The sequence below is a fragment of the Euprymna scolopes genome, chromosome 19 (genome assembly GCF_053919585.1).
Source record: "Euprymna scolopes isolate OS-2025 chromosome 19, ASM5391958v1, whole genome shotgun sequence".
NCBI classification, from domain to species: Eukaryota; Metazoa; Mollusca; class Cephalopoda; order Sepiida; family Sepiolidae; genus Euprymna; species Euprymna scolopes.
The window spans coordinates 138,165,017-138,180,521 of NC_136500.1; the positions used below are offsets into that span (position 1 = coordinate 138,165,017).

Consider the following 15,505-nt stretch of genomic DNA (forward strand, 5'->3'; position numbering starts at 1 on the left):
ATCTTGTTTTTCTTCCCTCCGGTGCAATATATATATATCTATATCTATCTCTCTCTCTCTCTCTCTCTCTCTCTCTCTCTCTCTCTCTCTCTCTCTCTCTCTCTCTCTATACATACATATATATATATATATATATATATATATATATGTGGATTTTTTAACAATCAATTTTAATACCTTTTAAATGGTATTATATTGATTATTGTACCAATATTAACCTCGGTTTAGCTCGATGAGAATTTTTCTGATTGTATAAATTATATATATATATATATATATATATATATATATATATATATATATATATATATATGTTTTGAGGACTGTTTTTTTTCTGTGAAAAGCAACTATTTATTAGGTCGGCTGATGAGAACTTCTTGTTTTAACCGACGATTTGTCCGAAACATTAGCATGTCAAGTGTCATGACAATGTAAATTTATACGTAGTAATAAAATTGTATCTTGCTTTTCTTTTATTGAGAACTGTATATAACCTCGTTTGTTATCACTTACAAAGTCTCTGTATATAAAAAATATAATTTTATTTGCATTTGTAAAAAGATTGTTAAAAAAAAATTTTTAATTGTAAAAAGAAAATGTCAATAAAGTTATATATTATGGATAATTATTAAATCGAAATTTTCTATTTTCAGCGTTCAATACACCGGAAGAGTCTAGTGAGTAATATGATTTATTTCTCTCTCTTTTTGTTTGTTTGTTTGTTTGTTTGTTTACAACCTAATTAAAGGTTCCCTACTTCACCCTTTCATTTTTTCTATATATAGTATGATTCTTGCAAAATATACAAGACCATCTCATTTGCATATTATATTAAAAAAATGATTTTATCAAATAGCGGTATCGTAGTTAATGTTTGAATTGTTTTAAGTGTTCTATTTAAAATTGCTATTTAATAAGCTGTAAACAGCAATTATATTGATAACATATTTTATTTAATTTAATTGGAATTATTATTCCAACATCGATTTTAAAAAAAACTTTTTATTTAGAGTTATTTGCCCCTAGAAATTCGGAACATAAACAAACAAACTATTCACCAAATAAAATAATTTGGTAATCTCAATAAGGTTCTAGCTTGAAAAACTAATTCCGTGTAGATAGAAAAATGTTTGGCTTTTATTAGCTGTTTTTTAATATTCAATCAAAAAAATTCTTACGAAAAAAACTGAAAAGATTTGCTTTGTTCGTTTTCATTATTCTTTATACAAAAATCGGTAAATCTTTACGATGTGACACAGCGCCTAAAAAAAGAAGAAAAAAGATCCACTGCCACCCTCCTCTAAATTCCACAATTTACACTTTTTTAACGTTAAGTTTATCGATTACAAACTTAACTTTCTAATTAAAAAAAGGTAAAATTTTTGCGACATGACCCAGCGTAACCCCTAAAAAATGAAGATCTACTTTGTTTCCTAATGCGTTAAAACAGCCTTTATAAATAATATGAAAAAAGAAATTTAGAAAAAAAAATAACATGTTAGAGTTGGAGATCACTTTTGCATATAAATTTAACGTTAAATATAGCACCCACTTTTTGGCTTCCAAGCGTTCAACGAAAAATGTAACCTCTAGCATTTTTTCAAGTTTGGCGATAAAGGGAAGCGGTAAAGCATGGCAATACAATTTTTTTTTGGTGGGGGAGGGAATTACATTTGAAACATAACATAACGATAAATGTAATTACTTCTTATGAGTCCATTCTGTACTTTCACCTGACAATTTCATAAATAAAAGAACCCCCAAATATGGGGTGCAAGGAGGATTACATTAGAAACATAAAATGATGAAAATTTTCATTTAGTTGTTTTTGGAATTAATTTTTGTAGATCTTCATTTTTTAGGGGATAAACGACGTTCGGTCACGTCGTAAAAAATTATTACAGAATCTTTGACTGCTTCAAATTCAAACTTAATTTTGAATTCGAAGCACACACTTTTAAAAACAAAAAATCCCCCCTGAAAAAAAAAAAACAAATCGAGAATTTCCTTTATTCACAAAAAAAAAACAATGGAAGAAGGGCCCGTACAAAAATTAAAAAAAAAAACGGACGCGTTAATGTGTATAAACGTTATTTTTTAGGTTCATAAAATCGTGAGTTTCTTAGGACAGTGGGCAAAACTGTTTCAAGTAACCTTTTATCCTTCATTCCCGTCCAGATTCGAGCCTGCCTACTGGCATTTTTTTTTTTTTTTTTTTTTTGCGATCGCACGGGCATTCGCTGCTATTTTTATGGAAACAAATGTTGTAATGATTTATTTTTAGTTAATTATTTTGGCGGGGGTCTTTCCACTGCTCAATAACCGGAGAATAGTTTCTACTCTTTATATCCCTTCTGCCGAAATATCTGCTGGAGAGGGTATCTCGTAATTCTTCTGTTTTGGGGCGATTACATTTACATATTTTTATCCGTTCTTTTATTTTTGGGATTCTTGTGGGGGTATCCACGTTGCCCATGCTGAAAATGATTAGGATACAGGTGTTTTCCAAACGAAACTTCATGTCAACCCAGGCAACGCCGAGTATCCATGTTAATATATATATATATATATATATATATATATATATATATATATATATGAACAAATGATTAATAAAACATGTTAAAAGACATCTTGAAAAAGAGTTAAAAACATATTTAATTTTAAAAAGGAAGCACAAGATAAGTGGATAGTCCTATATATATATATATATATATATATATATATATATATATATATATATATATATATATATATATGTGTCTGTGTGTGTGTGTATTTATATATGTATATATGTATAAGATGCTAACTGAAAGATGAGAGAAAATAACTTTATTTTAACATCAGTCAATAAGGAAAGGTAAATAAAGCGGAAATAATCTTTAGACCATAGTATTTATAAATAATTACACAACACTTTAATTCATTCAATCAGTCTTTGGAAAAGTTTAATTCATTCAATCAGTCTTTGGAAATTGAATATTCGAAATAAAGTGGCGCTTATGCACTTACGTTACCGTGTTATTTTTTTAAATTAGTATTTGCACGTTAAATTCAGGTCTTAAAATATTTTTTGTTTATTAAATTGTTAGGTGAAAGTACAGATAACCCAATCGGTTTCTAATTTGTGGAAAATCTAGCTCCCGAAAAAAAAAGTTACTTTGAAGTGAGAAGTGTACTTCATCATCTGTTTCTCTCCCCCTCTCTTAATAACTCTCTCCGTCCATCTCTCTCTCTCCCTCTCTCTCTCTATATATATATATATATATATATATATATATATATACATATATATATATCACCATCTCAATCTCTCTTTGCGCCCCTTTCTCTCTCTAATTCCCTCTATCTCTCTCCCCTTCTCTCATTTCCTCTGTCTCGCACTCTCTCTCTCTCTCTCTCTGTTTCTAACTCTCCCTCTATCTCCTTCTCTTTCTGAATTTCCCTCTCACTTTGTCTATTTCTATCTATATATCTTCATGTCTATCTGTCTATCTCCTATTGTAGTTTTGTAGTTTCATGTCTATCTGTCTATCTCCTATTGTAGTTTCCTCAATTAATTACAGTGAATAAGGCATTGTCACCTACTTTACTTATTGTGAGAATAGAAGTTATTTGGAAATAACTGCTACCTTGAACAGCACTAGGAGTAACTGGTAAAACCTTTCTAATTAACTTGATTTTGGCATCCATTCAATGACAAAATGACATAGCCCTTGCTGCATGTCGAATACCTCCGATCTTGCTATCAAGTAAAACTACTTATTCTACTTTGAAACTACTTATAAACATTCGATTTTACAAAAATCTCATGTTCAACATCTCCAAAACATCCAGTATGGGGAAAAACATTGCAGAAATGCTAACTTATTGTTTGGAATGAATGCACAATGGTACGCAAAAAATCACTTGAGGCTCTTGGTCGATCATTGCAAGATGTGCATGGCAATGGCAGACCATTTGGAAATGCAGTAATATTGCTTACAGGAGATTTCAGACAAATGCTATCTGTAATTCTTCAATCAACACCAGCAGATGAAATAAATGCTTCCCTCAAATACTTTTTGGTGCCATGTGAAGACATTAGACTTAACTCAAAATGTGTATGTCCATTTGCAGACTGCTCGATCCGCACAGAAATTTTTGCGTCACTTCTGGGAAATTAGGCACGGAAAAGTGCTGGCTGATCCGAGTTAAGAGTGACATTATTTGACTTTTCACTTCTGTAATTTTATTACATCAAAAGAAGAATTGGTTAAAAGTTTTTTTTTCCAGATATTCAAATTAATTATATGACTTCCACTTGACTGAGTAAACGAGCTATTCTTGCAGCTCAATACAAACGCGTCCATGCACTTAACGCTATTATTCAACGTAAAATTCCAAGTGTCACATACACATCCATCGACACTGTTGTGGAAGCCAATAATGTTGTTAATTATCCAACAGCTAGATTTGCAACTGAAAATTGGTGTACTAATTATCATGTTGTGAAATATAAACAAATCCAAGCTTTGCAATGGCACATGGCTTGCAGTAAAAAAAAGAAATAACAAACAATATCATAGAAACAACAACCTTAACAGGACCTTGCACAGATAAAGATATCTTCATTTCACGCATTCCTATGATTTCACCGGATACACCATTACAGTTTAGGAAACTGCGTTTTTGAATTTTATTGTCGTTTGCAATAACCATCAACAAAGCTCAGGGAAAATCTTTACAATTGTTTGGCTTACAGCTACACACTGACTGTTTTTTCTACATGGACAATTTATGTTATGTGTTTAAGAGTCACCAAACCAGAAAATCTCTACATCAGCTAAGAAAACGGAAAAACAAAAAATGTGTACCCATAAGAAATGTGGAATTAAACCTATAAGAAACATGCATTTTCTCATTCTGGAACTTTTTCCATTGCGCCAATTTGAGCCACAGCAACGCGTGGCAGGGTACAGCTTGTATATATATATATATATATATATATATATATATATATATATATATATATAGAGAGAGAGAGAGAGAGAGAGAGAGAGAGAGAGAAATAAAAAGGAGCAAACCGTATTATGTGTTCATCAACGTTTCGTCTTTATTTCGAGACTTCCCCTGGATGAATGAGATTAAGAAACAAAAAATACTAGTACAAAACATTTGAAAATGTTTCATGTGCAAAGTGTGACGCTGTTCAATTTATGAAAAACGGAAAAAGACGTTGGAAATTCAAAAAGGAGGGGGGAGCTTGCGCTGTTAAAGAGAGGGAAATTTTAGTGACGTCATATAGTCGTTAATGTAATTTTAACAGATATGAACGCAGTAAATATTCTTACTGGAGAGAAATATATCTGTTGAAATTCAAATATAGTTTTGTAACAGAAATGAAATGACTGTTATGTAATTTATTGATTGAGATTATGTATATTAATTATTATAGGAGGTGTTTGAATGGTGTGGGAGGGTTAACCTGTGTCTACAGTTAAATTATGTTCTTTTAATAAAAGTTTACTTATAAATGGCGCTATATTATAGAAACCTGCACGTTGTTTAATTGTGCTTGAATTTGCGATACGCGCAGATTCAAGAAGTCTCTGGCGTGGTTTATTTGAAATAAATTTATCTATTTGTGCTTGTCTAAAGTCAAAGGTGTGATTATGCTGCAATAAATTAGAGAATAATGCACTTAGACAATTGCTATTTTTTATATCTCTTTTATGTTCACTGAGCCTTTTTTTCAATTTACGCTGGGTTTCACCAACGTATTTTTTTTGGAAATTATTAATCAATAACTATTACGTGCATAAAATATATAACATATACATAGTATATATAGTATATAGATGACTTACTTTTATGCACGTAATACTTATTAATTAATAATTAATAAATAATATTTATATATATATATATATATATATATATATATATATATATATATATATATATATATATATCGTTCATTTATGATTTCTGACGAAACTGGTCGGATCTATCCTCATCTCCAGAGGATACTTCCTAGCGGAAACAATATGTAAATTCATTCTGGACTCACAGCAATAAATTTCATATATATATATATATATATATATATATATATATATATATATATATATATATATATATATATATATATATATATATATATATATATATATATAACTACTTCATTTACTCACACAAATTTAATATACGGAAGTATAGATTTATGCGTAAACTTTACGTATTTACTTCGAAAGTGCTCAATACGTAAGTAGAGCTAGTTAGTAATTTATAAATATATATGGCGATTAAGCTACACTGAATATTCTGCGTTTCATCCACTGTAGGATTCGTCAGGCTGACGAATCCTACAGTGGATGAAACGCAGAATATTCAGTGTAGCTTAATCGCCATATATATTTTATAAATTACTATATATATATATATATATATATATATATATATATATATATATATATATATATATATATATATATATATATATATTAGTAGTGGGACGATTAATCGGAATCGGGAATCGTAAAAATGGACAAATTTGGGGGCATCGGAATAGGTATCGGAATCGAAAAAATTGATGCCTATTTTCCGATTCCAAAACGATTCTTTTAATTGTCATTTATTATTGTATATTGTTTAAAGTAAAATCTTCCATTGCTGGTAATAATGATAAAATAATAAATATTTATTGATTTTAAAATACAAGTAAAGCTAAAATCGATAGATCATCCTTCACAAGTGTATTTTTACGTTTATGAAAATATCTGCATATTTAACATATGTTTTTACGAAAATCGGGAATAATAGTTAAATATTTACAGATTATAAAGAATCGGAATCGGTAATTGTATCGGAATCGGGAATTTAGTATGGAATTGGTAATTGTGTCGAAATCGGGAAAATATTGGAATCGCCCCATCACTAATATATGTGTGTGTGTGTGTGTGTGTGTGTGTGTGTGTGTGTGTGTGTGTGTGTGTGTGTGTGTGTGTGTGTGTCTGCGGAATTCTGGCAATATAAATTAAATTCAAAGAAATTCGATTAATTCACAAGGGATCTTTTTTTCCAAACTCAATATTTAGAAATTACACGCTATACATGTATTTATTCAAAGTTTTAATTATTATTGCATTGTAAAAAAAAAAAAAAAATTATAGCTAAAGCAAGTTTATTGACTTACAATTGTTTTTTTAAAAAATGTAATGTAAAAAGTAGTTAACCATGAAAACAAGTTCTTCCCTTCAGAATCTTCAGTTTAAAACACGAATAGAAAAAGTTAAGCTTGGTTGCATAAAGAATATACAAGATTAAAACTTCGATCATCACTGGAAAATAGACGAAGTTAATTTTGTGAAGAATATTCAATGAATCAAAATTTTAGTAGGCTATTTTAAAGATAATTCGATAACAGTTGTTTTGGATATAAAGCATTACATAATGATATAATGAAATCTCTCTCTCTCTCTCTCTCTCTATATATATATATATATATATATATATAGAGAGAGAGAGAGAGAGAGAGAGAGACAATATATGAATATCTATCTATCTATATATCTATCTATCTATCTATCTATCTATCTCTCTCTCTCTCTCTCTCTCTCTATATATATATATATATATAGAGAGAGAGAGAGAGAGAGATATATAGATATATAGATAGATAATCATATCTATCTATCTATATATCTATCTCTCTCTCTCTCTCTCTATATATATATATATATATATATATATATATATATATATATATATATAGAGAGAGAGAGAGAGAGAGAGAGAGATAGATAGATAGATAGATATTCATATATTGTGCCTGGAAAACTCGTCCAGGGAAAACTCGTACCCGAAAAACTCATACCCGAAAAACTCGTACCCGGAAAACTCGTCCCTTTTTGTTAGGTAGGAAAACTTGTCCCTTCGATTGAAAACACATTTTATGATCGTTCTTGAAGGAGATATTGTTTTTTTTAAAGCGACTATACTCCACATAATATTTAAAAAATATATTTTTACTTGTTTACTTTTGTTTTTTAAAAAATAATAACCGATTTTCTAAGTGTCCGTTTCCTACCTAACTTATTGATTTGTTAGTAGTCTCGCTTATTTTAAAGCGTTTATTTGGTTAAAAAACGAGACTACAGGCCGCACATTTAAAAAAAAAATATTTATACTTATTGACTGTTGTTTTTAAAAGGGCAAAATTGATTTTTCTACCTAGTATGTATTTATTTTTAAAAATACTTTAGTTTTAACACGTTTTGTGTTATTACGAAACAAAAATAAAAGATAGAAAACACTTACGTATTATCAAAGAAAATAATTATTTTATTAAGAAAAATTAATTTAGTTTAAACAATTCTTGTGTTATTACGGAACAACAAAAAAGAAAACAGGGTACTTATGTATTTTGGATATCGCGCTGAAATCATGATGTTATTATTTCGAAAGCCATTATTAACATGGGGAGGGGAAGGTATCGTTCAAAACTCATGCTGGGGGACTTCTGCAATATGCAGACGGCGGCTATTGTTGGGGGGGGCAATAACTACAATTTCTTCTTCGTCTAATAACGCGGCAAATAAGTAACAAACAAGATTTTTTTTTCGAACAGAAAAATATTTAAAAAGCAAAACATTTATTGTATAAAAATGTATCAATGTATAATTGTAAAAACATTTATTTAAAAGTCTGCGTAAGAAAATATCATTTTAATTAAACAATTTTGTAATAAAGACAACATTTTTTTTATGAAGTAAAATAGCTTTTTTTCTTTTCTTTTTTTTTTTTCGAGCGAATAAATTATTTAGATGAAACATGTTTTTTAATTAAAGCAACTTTGAAGAGTGAACAACAAATTAATAATTTAAATGTTGGGTTTGTATTACTGTACACATAGATTCGAAAAAGTTGTCAAAAACCAAATATATAACAAATAAATGTTATCAAAGGCAAGATAAGTTGCTTTTCTACCTAACTGGATATAATTTTAGTGTTTTTATTCAATGTAACATGTTTATTTAGCTCGAAAACCATAGTGTTTACCGATGTATTTAAAATACAAATGGCGCCAGACTCTCTGTTGAACACGGTAAGTTTTGGAAAAGGGTATACAAAATACTGTTAGAAACTCGCTCAATATATGTTATCGTGACATAAGCTGACATATATTTGGTGGGTTTTTAACAGTATTTTGTATATTTTTTTTTTTTACATTTTTAACTCCTTTTCCCAAACTTACCGTGTTCAACAAAGAGTCTGGCGCAATTTGTAGTTTTCAAATACATCGGTTAACACTGTATGTTTTTCGAGCTGAATAAACATGTTACATTAAATAAAAACACTAAAAAATTATCCAGTTAAGTGGAAAAGTAACTTATCTTGCCTTTGATAACATTTATTTGTCATATATTTGTTATTTGACAACTTTTTCGAATCTATGTGTATAAATGTTTTTGACCGAGAAGCGCCACCTGCCGACAGTTTAGTCAAACGCACCAAGAAAAGATGGCCGCCGTTCGCATATTGCATAAGTGCCTTTTGTTATTTCGTGAACACAAAAAGTGTTAAAACTAAATTAATTTTTCTAAATAAAACATTTGTTTGATTATTTGATAATGCAAGTAGTGTGCTCACTTATTTGTTTGTTTCGTAATAACACAAGAAATGTTAAAAACTAATGTATTTTTTATAAATATATGGTTTCGTTTTTCGTGTCTTCCGTTCGATTTCGCTACATAATCAACCGTATCCACTTCCAGTAGCTTGATTTTTTCCGAGCAGTGATCTTGGACATTACCGGAAGTATACAAATTTATTTTTTTGGGGGGAGGGGTTTTGTTTTAAACCTATCTATACCTCAGTACTTTCTTTTATTTTCTATTTTTAAGCGATGATCAAGATCCCTTCGATGTGATCCCCTCATGTCTGACATTATTTTTCGTTCTCACGTAACACTCGACGCTACTCTTTTTTTACTCAATAAACGCTTCAAAAGAAATTGAACCACTAACAACTTAGCCAGCTACGTAGAAAAATCAATTTTGCCCTTTCGAAACAACAGTAAATAAGTATAAATATTTTTAAAGATATTATGCAGTCTGTAGTCTCGTTTTTTGAACAAAATAAACGTTTTAAAATAAGTGAAACTACGAAGAATTTAGCAAGTTAGGTAGGAAACGGACACTTAGATAATCGATTTTTTTAAAAACAGCAGTAAAAAAGTAAAAATATATTTTTTTAAATATTATGTGGGATATCGTCTCTTTTAAAAAAATATCTCCTTCAAGAACAGTCATAAAATGTATATCCAATCTATATTTATTCAATAGGGGACAAGTTTTCCTACTTAGTAAACAGGACGAGTTTTCCGGCTACGAGTCATCCTAAATTCATATATATATATATATATATATATATATATATATATATATATATATATATATATATACATACATACATACATATATATATATGTATATAAGAAGATGTACCATTTAAAATCGCCGCAAACCATTTCTTCGTTTGCGTATTTTAAAACTAAACATTAATCAGATGTAACTTTTCCAGGGCATTCATCCTCAAGCCCTAATATCAGCTGACGTGATATTGTAAACAAACACAGGCGGAATTTGATGAACGACAGTATACATATTTTATTTATTTATTTATTTGCGAATTACTCCACTGGGCAAATTATCTATCGTAATATATAATAATCAATAGAGGATTGATTCTATAATAATAATAATAATAATAATAATAATAATAATAATATACGTAATCTGCATGAATTAAAATATCATGTTTAAGCACATTGTAAGACCGGGCAACGCCGGTCGGTCAGCTAGTATACATATATTTATTTAAGACTAACAAACAATTTTACTGTAAGAAGCAAAAAACATAAATTCTTAAAACAAAAAACAGTGTCCTTATTCTACAATTGAACCTGCGTTTGTATATTCGTTACGTGAAATTGTGAATACGAATATGGAGAGAAATCATTATTTTAGTCGAAGTTAGTGAATGAAAAAAATATAAAAGCCCGAAAAATTGAATCGACATGTTAAAAAAAAAAGAATAAAATTCTTTCAAATTATTTGAATTGATATATTCTATTTTTTTTTTCTTTCAGTGTTCACCACACACGACGACTCAAGTGAGTAATATCGAATGTTTTCTTTGTCGTGTATATCATTCATATATTTTCACATACACACGCACGCACATATATATTCACACACACACACATAAACGTACACACACATGCATACACATATAATATACATATATATCAACACTATCAAACAGACACACACACATGTATATATATAATTCAAAATGGCGCAATGGAAACATATTAACTATTCACTGTATTCACTATATTCATCATTCACTATATTGCTCTGTAATTACATTGAGCTTCTTAAATAAGGATTGGTATATAGTATAAGGAAATAAAATATATTTCCACAGATATATCTTTCCAAATGATATTGAGTTCTCCCAATCTTGTCGTCCATGACATCTCAGATGACTCTGCACTCCCGCCGCAGATTTGTACATCTTGAAGCAGATGTGACATACAAATTGAGTAATTTTCATTGAGTTGACTTCCTCTGGGTGTTGAAGGATATTCCTATGAACAATCACATGTCTTCCCAAACCAGCAGTAGTCTTAAAAAAATTGCTGCATGTTAAACATATCATTTGGTTTGGATAAGATAGGTGCAAAGTTAACCTGAACAGTTTTGTGCGATTTAAGATCGTTGACGTTGACAAAAACACTCGTTCACAAGTGTCGCATTTCCAGCTCTGTGTGTCATGGTTAAGACCATCAATTAAACGAAGCTTTCGCCACTTCTGCCTTTGCATATATATATATATATATATATATATATATATATATATATATATATATATATATATATATATATATATATATATATAGTAATTTATAAAATATATATGGTGATTTAGCTACACTGAATATTCTGCGTTTCATCCAACTATAGGATTCGTCAGGCTTATGCATAAGCCTGACGAATCCTATAGTTGGATGAAACGCAGAATATTCAGTGTAGCTTAATCGCCATATATATTTTATAAATTACTAACCAGCTCTACCTACGTATTGAGCACTTTTGAAGTAAATACTTAAAGTTTACGCATAAATCTATACTTTCGTATATTAAATTTATGTGAATAAATGAAGTAGTTATATATATATATATATATATATATATATATATATATATATATATATATATATAGTCATCCACATACAGTACCGTTTCGCTGTTTCACAGCTCATCAGTGCGGCTAGACAGGCAACTACCTCAAGCCAGGATTGAAACCCGACCGTCTGTACGGCAGTCAAGGCTCCTAACCATTACGCTATTGGCGGCTGCTGAACGAGTACTGAATTTAACGATTTTTTGACATCGTTCGAAATCCCTCCGCTCGATTTGTTTACACAAATTTCGTTTTTTAATGTGAGATGATGTATAATAATTTTTGCAAGCAGAAAACGTCGCCGCTCATACACGCCAGACCGAAAATCGTAGACGCGAGCTCATTAGTTGATCAATGATTAGACTTTCTTGTATGTGATGTTCGAATGTATTCTTCTGCTCGAGTCTAGGACTTCCGGCTTGCAGCTTCCTTGTGTGTAAGCTACAACGTTATTTGTTTGTAGATATAATTATATACCATCTCGCATTCAAAAATCTTATATCGAGTTGCTTGCTAAATTAACTTGTTGGATGATATCGTCATGGCGAGTGTATAGTACTACGTGTGAGATACTTGGCTTATTAGTTCGATGACTACGGACTATTCCATGGTTTTCTAGTTAGTCATTAGTAGAGCTATGACAAGAGAATATTATTTTATTTACTTTGACTCTCGAGTATATATCAGTTAATATCGTATATGCTTTTAGATAGAGTGATGTGGGTTTCGATTTATTTATTGTGTCTGTGTCGGATATATACTCGAGAGTAAAATGAATTATAAGAACATTCTCTTGTTATAGCCCTAGTTTTTAGACTTTATTGTATTTGGTGTGATGGATGACGTGGCAGGGTATTCATCACACATGCAACCCGACTCTAGTATCAAATCTAAAAAGAGGGCGAAGCTTGAGTCTATGACTTCCTGTTTGCGGCTTTCCTGTTTTGTGTGAGCTGTTATGTTGTTTGGTAGACATTCACACGTCGGAAACATTAGTGGCAAGATCAGGAAAGTGGGATTTGAAAGGCCAGCATTCTAGAATAAGAACAGTGGCTGAACAAAAATTGCTTGGACAGCTCTGTCGCCATTCCCCGTTAGGCGGGTTAAATAATTAGCAATAAAATAATCCCTTATGAAAGAGTGTGAAGGAAAGTTGGAACCCTTAGTGCTTTCCAGAATCATACCTTAGACATAGAAAAAAAGAGAATATTCTTTTCATTATTTTGACTCTCGAGTATATACTAGTTAATGTCCTTATATGTTTTTCTATAGAGTGATGTGGTTCCCGAGTGATTAACTGTGTCTGTGGCGCATATATACTCGAGAGTCAAAACAATAATAAAGATGAATGCGTATTTATTTGTGTGTATTCTTCCTCACAAGTAAGATATAGTCGGCTGAAACTATCTTTCGTAAAGGGTGAAAGCACCTGTCACTTCTGACAATCTCACGTTATTTAAAATTAATTCAGAGATAAATAATCAACTTAGTTTTCGTAATCATACGTGTTCAATCTTTTTTTCCAGTTGTCTTTCTGTACTGATCGATGTTTTTTTTTTGTTTACTTTCTTATTTTGTTTCTTAACTTTCCAGAGAGAGACGTTTTATTTCGATCTTTTTGATATTTGCTTTTGTACGTCGTTATTTCATGTGAAAATGACGGAACTCGTACACTCGTATATACATTAGTATCAGTAACCAACTTTGAAACAAAGGCAGAACACAGCTGTATTGACATTTTATTTTTATCAATAATCAAGTTTTTTTTTTTTTTTTCATTGAATTCCAAAAAAAAAAAAATAGTAAATGCACAAATGCATATAAAATACCAACAGAAAAAAAATCAATTCGGTGCTGTTTAATCACAAATGTTAAAAAATGCTTGCATGTGAAAACACACACAAAAAATGTGGGAGGATCTGAAAAAAAAACATGTGGGAAGATCTGAAAAAAAAACATGTGGGGAGGATTTGAAAAAAAAACATGTGGGAGGATCTGAAAAAAACATGTGGGAAGATCTAAAAACATGTGGGAGGACCTAAACCATGTGGGAGGATCTAAAAACATGTGGGATGATCTAGAAAAACATGTGGGAGGATCTGAAAAAAACATGTGGGAGGATCTGAAAAAAATTCACCTATAAATAGTATTGATAAACTTATTCTCATTATTTTTAAATTGAAATATTCTATTTTTTCAGCCGGTTTTACAGAATCATGTAAGTAGATCTTCCTTATTTATTCTTTTATTTAGAAATCAAATCAACTCACAAAAGGTATTATATTACATTATTTCGACAAATTATGATTTATATAAATAAATACGTTTGAGTGACCTTATGTAAGTAGTGACTTGGTTTGCGCGAGTGAATTTTAATAAGGGCCACATTAGTACATGTCAGGATAACCTATCTGCAAACAGAATTATATCCAGAAACAAATGACGTGAATTGAAGTGAGGTAGGTGACAAGACGTCAAACTTCCTAGACAAAACAGCAATTCAACGATAGGAGTATAGGATATGACGTCACGTTTAGGGCGATAAAAACAAAGGTTTTCAAACCAGTCTCGCCACGGGAAGCGTACGAATAAGTCACGTTCAATAATATAGAAATAGTCTAAGTTGAATATTACCCCGAGGCTCTGTCCGTTGTGTCAATCATTTCTGACGTTAGAAAGATAGTAAATCTAAGAAGTAAATAATAATAATTGATATGCGGTAAAACATTCCCGTTTATCAGGATGGACTTTTGTTATCGCTGTTTCAAATTTAACTTAAGTCAACTATATGGATGAGATGTATAACTGTGCCATACATGTCCGTAGATAATACATAAAATGTTAAGTATATGTATATGCTTATATATTTCTATATACAGAATTCACTTCTTATAATATTCAATTTAAATTCCGGAACGCAACGGCTAGACGTATGGTGTTGTAGTGTATGATGCACTTAGTTTACTTTATGTTATGCAATAACTGTAAAAAGGATGTAGTACATATTATGAACATTTGGATATTATGTTAAATTTTAGAATCGGTTTTACTTAATCAATTAATACATATTCCTCGAGTTACAGGTTCTTTGGAGGTTTTTAAAGAATTTTTTTTCAGATTTTCGGAGTATTTTAGAAAGGTTTTAGGGAGGATAATATAAGTTCAACCTCCCATTTGAACATTCAAATATATGAAATTTGAGTTGACTTCGATCCATAATAATTATATATTAATTAAGTAAAATTTCTGTGAATTTCAGTTCCTTCTTTGA

The 15,505-nt window shown here is 30.2% G+C and overlaps 1 protein-coding gene across 1 annotated transcript in view; it reads left to right on the forward strand.

Annotated features, from left to right (window-relative positions):
- LOC145239994 (IgGFc-binding protein-like) overlaps positions 1-15,505 on the forward strand; it is a 266,786-nt gene that overhangs the window by 20,491 nt on the left and 230,790 nt on the right. The window contains exons 3-5 of the mRNA XM_080103577.1: positions 654-677; positions 11,135-11,158; positions 14,435-14,452. Of these exons, the coding sequence (XP_079959703.1) occupies positions 654-677; positions 11,135-11,158; positions 14,435-14,452 (66 nt within the window). The remainder of the gene's footprint in view (positions 1-653; positions 678-11,134; positions 11,159-14,434; positions 14,453-15,505) is intronic.